General features: G+C 36.5%; 2 protein-coding genes across 2 annotated transcripts in view; one reads left to right on the top strand and one right to left on the bottom strand.

Moving 5' to 3' along the window:
* Window positions 1-2,242, top strand: part of fkbp3 (FKBP prolyl isomerase 3) — a 7,406-nt gene extending 5,164 nt beyond the window's left edge. Inside the window, exons 2-7 of the mRNA XM_043219090.1 lie at window positions 125-226; window positions 330-428; window positions 499-634; window positions 932-999; window positions 1,899-1,996; window positions 2,077-2,242. Of these exons, the coding sequence (XP_043075025.1) occupies window positions 125-226; window positions 330-428; window positions 499-634; window positions 932-999; window positions 1,899-1,996; window positions 2,077-2,131 (558 nt within the window). The 3' untranslated portion in view covers window positions 2,132-2,242. The remainder of the gene's footprint in view (window positions 1-124; window positions 227-329; window positions 429-498; window positions 635-931; window positions 1,000-1,898; window positions 1,997-2,076) is intronic.
* A 1,200-nt stretch (window positions 2,243-3,442) lies between these two features.
* Window positions 3,443-6,875, bottom strand: faua (FAU ubiquitin like and ribosomal protein S30 fusion a). Its single transcript, XM_043219091.1, has 5 exons — window positions 6,760-6,875; window positions 5,534-5,614; window positions 5,257-5,401; window positions 4,609-4,664; window positions 3,443-3,616 (listed from the first exon to the last, which is right to left on the bottom strand). Exons 2-5 carry the CDS (start codon window positions 5,606-5,608, stop codon window positions 3,491-3,493), a joined length of 402 nt encoding a protein of 133 aa, XP_043075026.1. The 5' UTR covers window positions 5,609-5,614; window positions 6,760-6,875; the 3' UTR covers window positions 3,443-3,490.
* Between the last annotated feature and the right edge of the window lie 625 nt (window positions 6,876-7,500).

Genomic DNA, 7,500 nt, shown 5'->3' with positions numbered 1-7,500 from the left:
AAAGTGAAGGTATCTGAATAAATAATGAATGTGTGTGTGTGTTACTATTTACTTTATAATAAAAAAAATTATTACATTTATTTGCATATTTTAAGTAATAAGTAAATAATCTCCTCATTTTCAGTTTCTAGTGGAGCACAAGCTTCTTGGAAGCATCAAGAATGTGGCGAAGACAGTGAAGAAGGAGCAGCTGGTGGAGGCCTATCAGCAGCTGTTTGAGAGCAAGGTAACTCTCTCTCTCTCACACACACACACACACACACACACACACACAGCTCTCTCTCTGCATCTCGCTATTCCCACATACTCTTGAGTCTGCTCTCTCTCAGAGGTTCAAGGGCTCAGAAGAGGACAGTGTGACGGAGCAGGTTCAAGCTGTTAAAATTAGTGACGCTCCCAAAGAAACCAAGACGGAGCCGGAGGATGAGGTACGACAGACTGCTTCATCATCACCATCATCATCATCAGAATGAGTTTCATGCTTGATTTGTGTTTCAGGGGCCTCCGAAGTTCACTAAGAGCATCCTGAAGAAAGGAGACAAGACCAACTTCCCCCGGAAAGGAGACACTGTGAGCTGCTGGTATACAGGAACACTGGAGGACGGAAGTGTGTTCGACAGCAACATCCCCGCCAGTGAGACTCACACACACACACACACACAAACACACACACACACAATACACAGTAATTTATTTTAATTGCATATGTTGTATTTATTAATGTTTGTTTTAATTATTTTTGGTGCATCATCAAATTAAATGTTTTTTTGCAGTTGCAATTTGCTGAAGTTAAAAAGTAAAGTCGTATTAACTTTCAATTTTAAGTAATATTTTTAATGGTTTCACACTTAAATTAATTATAATAATCCGTCAAATAGGTTTCCTGGTTATCAAATGATATTAGTCAGATTAAATCATCTTTTATTTCCAGCTGCAAAAAAGAAGAAACAGAGCAAGCCGCTGAGTTTTAAGGTGGGGATGGGGAAAGTCATCCGAGGGGTGAGTCCTTCAGCGTTACTCACTTATCTTACATTTCTTTTTTTTTTTTTTTTTTTTCATTTTTATAATTAGATTTTATTTTTATATTCTGTCTTAATTTTGTTTTACATAATGTTCAATTATTTTTTTTTTGGTATAAATATTTTTATAAATTCTTTCGTCTTAAAGTTTAAGTAATTTAGATTTGCGTGTCGATAATTTTGATATAGTTTATAATATTAAAATAATATAACTATATAAAAAAATTCTTTCATTTTTAAAGTGTTGGTAATTTAAGTGTGTTTTGCATTTTTAAGTTTTATACGGCTTTTAATAGTTTTTATGCATTTTAACTTCGTTTCTTTTTCTATTTAAATTTTAATGTTGTAGTAGATTTATCTTCATCTTTTTATTGAATGGCTGTTTTATTCAGTCGGGTTTAATGTTTTCCGTTTTAATTGTGCTTGTATTTGAGTGACTGTGAGTGTGTGTGTGTGTGTGTGTGTGTGTGTGTGTGTGGAGTGTGTGTGTGTGAGTGTGTGTGTGTGTGAGTGTGTGTGTGTGTGAGTGTGTGTGTGTGTGTGTGTGTGTGTGTGTGTGTGTGTGTGTGTGTGTGTGTGTGTGTGTGTGTGAGTGTGTGTAGGGGTGTGTGTGTGTGTGTGCGCGTGAGTGTGTGTGCGCGTGAGTGTGTGTGCGCGTGAGTGTGTGAGTGTGTGTGTGTGTGTCTGTGTGTGTGTGTCTGTGTGTGTGTGTCTGTGTGTGTGTGTGTGTGTGTGTGTGTGTGTGTGTGTGTGTGTGTGTGTGTCTGTGTGTGTGTGTCTGTGTGTCTGTGTGTGTGTGTGTGTGTAGGTGTGTGTGTGTGTGTCTGTGTGTGTGTGTGTGCGCGCACTGAAGGCTGTATTGTGTGTGTTCTTCTGCAGTGGGATGAAGGTCTGCTGACGATGAGTAAAGGCGAGACGGCTCGGCTGGAGATCGAGTCTGAATGGGCGTACGGGAAGAAAGGTCTTCCAGACTCCAAGTATCCTTCTCTCTGCAGCTCGGTGTGTGTTTGATGAAGTTCAGATCACAGACGAATCCGTTCTTAACCTTCATCTCCAGAATCCCGCCGAACGCCAAGCTGATCTTCGAGGTGGAGCTCGTCTCCATCGACTGAGCGCTCGGGGAACGACGAGACCTTCAGTGAAACCTTCTTCAGTCTGGCAGAGATTTCTCTTTCTATTTTTGCATGATTGTAAAAATTACAATAAAAACCAACCCTGAGTAATGTCTTGTGCTCTTCTTACACCGTCTCTCACACACACACACACACACACACACACACACGACTAGTTAATAATGTCACATTTTATAAACATAGGTAGAAATATGTTAAAATGCCAAAACAACTGCATCTGAAAAAATAAAATCTAAAAGCACACATTTACAGCATATCATGTATGTATGTATATATATATGTATATATGAAATACACTAAAAGTAAAAAGCGTCTATGTAGTGTTCTTGTTTGCTAAAGCGGTACTGTACTGTAACATACTGTATAAAGCTGACTCTTTCGTGATGGTTGCATGGAAATGCATTAAAATAAACCTAAAATACAGTATTTATTAATGTGTCTTAATGTTAATACAGTTCATGTTCATTCAGAGTGCATTAACACACCTGACTTTAATACTGCGCTAGTAATGTTGCAATTAACATTAACCAATATTAATAAATGAATTAAAAAACTTGTTCATTATTAGTTCATGTTAAATAATGATGATTAATAAACCCTATTATTATTAATATAACCAAAATTCTGCCCAGTTTTGATAGTTTCAGTAAAAGTGGGGTTCATTTAAAGGCTTGCTTTTTTATTTTTATTCAGTATCATTAAAATTGTTAAACAAAATCTTACAAAAGATTATTATTTAATAAAATCATTACAATGCAGCATCGGCTTTGGCCCAGAATTTCATTTCGGTGCATTCCCTCATATATATATATTTTTTTTTCTTTGTAGATTTTATATATATATATATATATATATATATATATATATATATATATATATATATATATATATAAATCTACAAAGAAAAAAAAAATACAGATATAGATGAAAGGTTTTTGCAAAACTTGATAATGTATTTTTATGATAGCCATTTTTTTTGAACTCAAGTTTTGTAAAAACTATATATACACACACATGCACACTTATATATATATATATAGTTAGTGATATATACACAGTATATAATATTTAATTTAGAATTGCTTTTTTCTAACTAAAAATCTAGAATAATTTATCAAATATTGTTGCTAATTTTATGAGTAAAGATTAACAGTCAATATTAAATTTCATAACTGTCTTGTTTATATATGGATACGGTTCTTCCTGATTAAACGCCTTGTATTTCTGAAGACTTGTTTGTTTAAAGTCATGTTTCACCGTGTTAGGACTGAAGGAACACAGAACACTGAGTCTTTATTTCATGTTTATTTCTCTCTCTCGGAGTTTCTTCTCAGTTCTTTAGGAGTTGGCGTTCGGGCCCTTCTTCTTGCCGAAGGTCGGGACCACGTTCACGAAGCGCCGGTTGTACTGGATCCGACGCTTGGCGCGGCCCGTCTTCTTCTTCTTCTTCTCCTGCTTGTCCACCTACAGACACCAGGAGTCAGACCTCAGAGGAACCTCAGCACCGACAACACACACACACACACACACACTCACACACACACACACTCACTAACACACACACAACACACACACACACACACACTCACTAACACACACACACACACACACTCACTAACACACACACACACACACTCACTAACACACACACACACACACTCACTCACTAACACACACACACACACTCACTAACACACACACACACACTCACTAACACACACTACACACACTCACTAACACACACACTACACACACACTCACTAACACACACACTCACTAACACACACACTCACTAACACACACACACACACACACACACACACACACACACACTAACACACACACACTCACTCACTAACACACACACTCACTACACACACACACTCACTAACACACACACACTCACTAACACACACACACTCACACACACACACTCACACACACACACACACTAACACACACACTCACTAACACACACACACACACACTAACACACACACACACACACACACACACACACACTCACTACACACACACACACACACACACACACACACACACACTCACTAACACACACACACACACACACTCACTAACACACACACACACACACACACACACACACTAACACACACACTAACACACACACACACACACACACACACACACACTCACTACACACACACACACACACACTCACTACACACACACACACTAACACACACACACACACACACTCACACACACACACACTCACTAACACACACACTCACTCACACACACACACACACTCACTAACACACACACACTACACACACACACACACACACACACACACACACACACACACACACACACACACTCACACACACACTCACTAACACACACACTCACTAACACACACACACACACACACACACTCACTAACACACACACACACACTCACACACACTTACTTTAGGTGTCTGTCCTCGTACTTTACCGGCACGAGCCAGAGATCCGTGGACTTTACCTGATCAACATAAACATGAACAGGATTACCACAAAAATCAGCAGATTAAAGACTCAAGCATCTACAACTTCTGATGTTCAAGAGAAAGAAATCTAATATTAAATACTAAAAACTAAGTCAAACAATCATTATTACAGCACAAAAAAAAAAACTTGTTTCAGATGCAATATATATATTGAAATAAAATGAATAATTTGTTAAATCAGTGCGGTCAAAAAAAAAATTGTGATGTTTATGAAAAAAGTATAAAATACACTGTATACAAAAAACATTGCAATTTATGCATTACATAAGTTATATGAATATAAATATACATGTAAATATTTGCACATTAAACAAAAAAAACAGCACTTTGTAAACAAAAGCTTTTGGATGCAATGAGAAATTACTAATATTTAAATCTAAACATGTCTTAAATATAAACACGTGTGTGTGTGTGTGTGTGTGTGTATAAAATGAACAATGAAATTAAAATTTGAGATGTAATTGTTACGGCTGTCAAGCAATTGCAATTTTTTTTTTTGCATTTGATAAATTGCTAAAAAAACATTTCATGTTTTATAATTAAAAACAAAAGCACTGTGGTCCACACCTCCCAGAAGTCTGGCGGTCAGCTCGATGGTGCAGTGCTCCGAGACGCCGCTGTCCAGCAGAGACACATGATCCTCCAGAGGAGCTCCGGACAGAAGAAGAACCTGGTCCTCCACAGACAGCCCTTCCAGAGCCTGGACGCGAGCCTGAGGACACACACACACACACACACGGGTCAGACACACACACACACACACGGGGGACACACACACACACACACACGGGTCAGACACACACACACACACACGGGAGACGTCTTCAGGAGCGGAGCGGCTCACCTTCAGGTCAAGGACGCTCTCCTGGCCGGTCACCTGGAGCGTGTGAAGAGTCTGAGCGCGGAGGAACAGCTGCATGATGAGCTGAAACAACAACCAGGTGACAACCGCTTTAAGAACGACCTTTAAACAATATTTAAAGCAAAAAAAAAAAAAATAAAAAATTATATATAGATATAGATATATAGCATTTAACATTTAAAAATAGTTCTTTTTAACTTAAAAAAAAAACAACTCAAAATAATTGCAATGTTAAAACATTTACAAATCATTGCTTTGTTTAAACTTTCATCTTGAAAAAAAAAAGGTTTCTTTAATGCTTGCTTGTGTCTATTTTTAACGTTTAAAGTAAAAAACAAATCTTTAAATTTGTTTTTAGCTTTAAAACTAAATTTGTAGACATTTAAGTTAAATAACTTTTCATCTTTTAAAAATTGCATTTAAACTTGAAAGCAATAAATTTCAATTGTGAAAACTAAATGACACTTAATAATATATATATATATATATATATATATATTTTTTTTTTTTTTTAATAAATGCAACCATTTTTTAATAGGAAAATTTTTAAATGCTTTTTTTTTTTTTAAATGAAGCACCAAAAAAAAAAAAATTGTATAAAGAAATAATTTTACAAAGTTAAATGCACCAATCTTACAGTAAAAGCAACAATTTATTCTTTTATGTTACTTGTAAAAAGTTATAAAATGTTAAATCATCACGTACACATAATAAACATTTTAAAAATGATTGCGTCTTAAATTAGCAGCATGTTAAACTCGTGCTCCACTCTCAAACGTTATTCGTAAGGATTTTAAAAGTCAAATACGACAGTTATGGCGACGTGAGGAACATAATTATTTCAAGTGTTAACAGTAACATTTACAGTAATGAGACAATGACCAAGAATCCTCAAAAACGACACGTTTAAATATAATTTTTGCTGCACCGATCACGGCATGCGTTTAATCAGAGAAGAAGAAGAGCAAAAGAAGAGTAAAAGAGTAGAAGAAGAGCAGAGGATGTGTGAGGAGCGCGCGTGAGGCGCGTGGGCCCCGGAGAGACGCACGCGGAGTAAATAAACCCGTTTAAACGACTCGTTCTGACGGAGTTCCGCTCGAGATCAGAGTTTAGAACACGGCGACGCTTAAAACAGACATTCGTTCACCGTTAAAGCGCAATAAAGACCTCGAACGCGACAAATAAGCGATCTGATCAGCGGGCCTTACATTGGTTGATGCTAGTCGATCCACACCTGGGCGAGAAAAGGACAGCGCGCATGCGCGGAGCAAAGAACTCTGGGAAGGGCGCTGCCCACGTGACCGTGACGTAACTGTGACGTGTCCGTGACTCGGCCGGTCTTACTTTAACTGGTATAACATCTACATTAATTAAAACGTGAGTAGCATGTGTTTGTATTGATTTGCGCAATTAACATTATATTTATTATATATTATATTATTTTAGTATTGAAGCGATCTCTGCCAACATAACCCGCCTTTCTGGAATAATTTGGAGGTTTTAATTGTTGTTGATAATACATTGATTCATTTTACGATTATTTATCAATAATCGCTCTTTAAAGAATCTTGTTTTTAATACACATTTTGTTTAAATGTCACTCAGAGATGCAAGTTTGCAGTCATTTTTACACTTTATTTGATTGTCATTATATATTAATTTTTTGCTGTATTTATTTGACATTCTACTTTTAACACGTTTTCTTCTTTCTCTCTGCTCAGCCCTGGATCACACCACAACATCATTTCACTGGAAGCTGTACTTCTACAAATATTATATGACAAATAAAATCATGACAACCGTCTTATATCAGCTCTTGAAAAAGATTTAAATGTATACGGCTGTGAAATTAAATCTTTAAATCTGTGAAGTCCTCTGGAAAAGTGAAATATATATATATATATATATATATTCATAAACCGATGCTTATGTATCTTATTTTTTCCTCT

Source organism: Puntigrus tetrazona, chromosome 20 (genome assembly GCF_018831695.1).
Source record: "Puntigrus tetrazona isolate hp1 chromosome 20, ASM1883169v1, whole genome shotgun sequence".
Lineage (NCBI taxonomy): Eukaryota > Metazoa > Chordata > Actinopteri > Cypriniformes > Cyprinidae > Puntigrus > Puntigrus tetrazona.
This window is presented reverse-complemented; position numbering and strand designations above follow the sequence as displayed.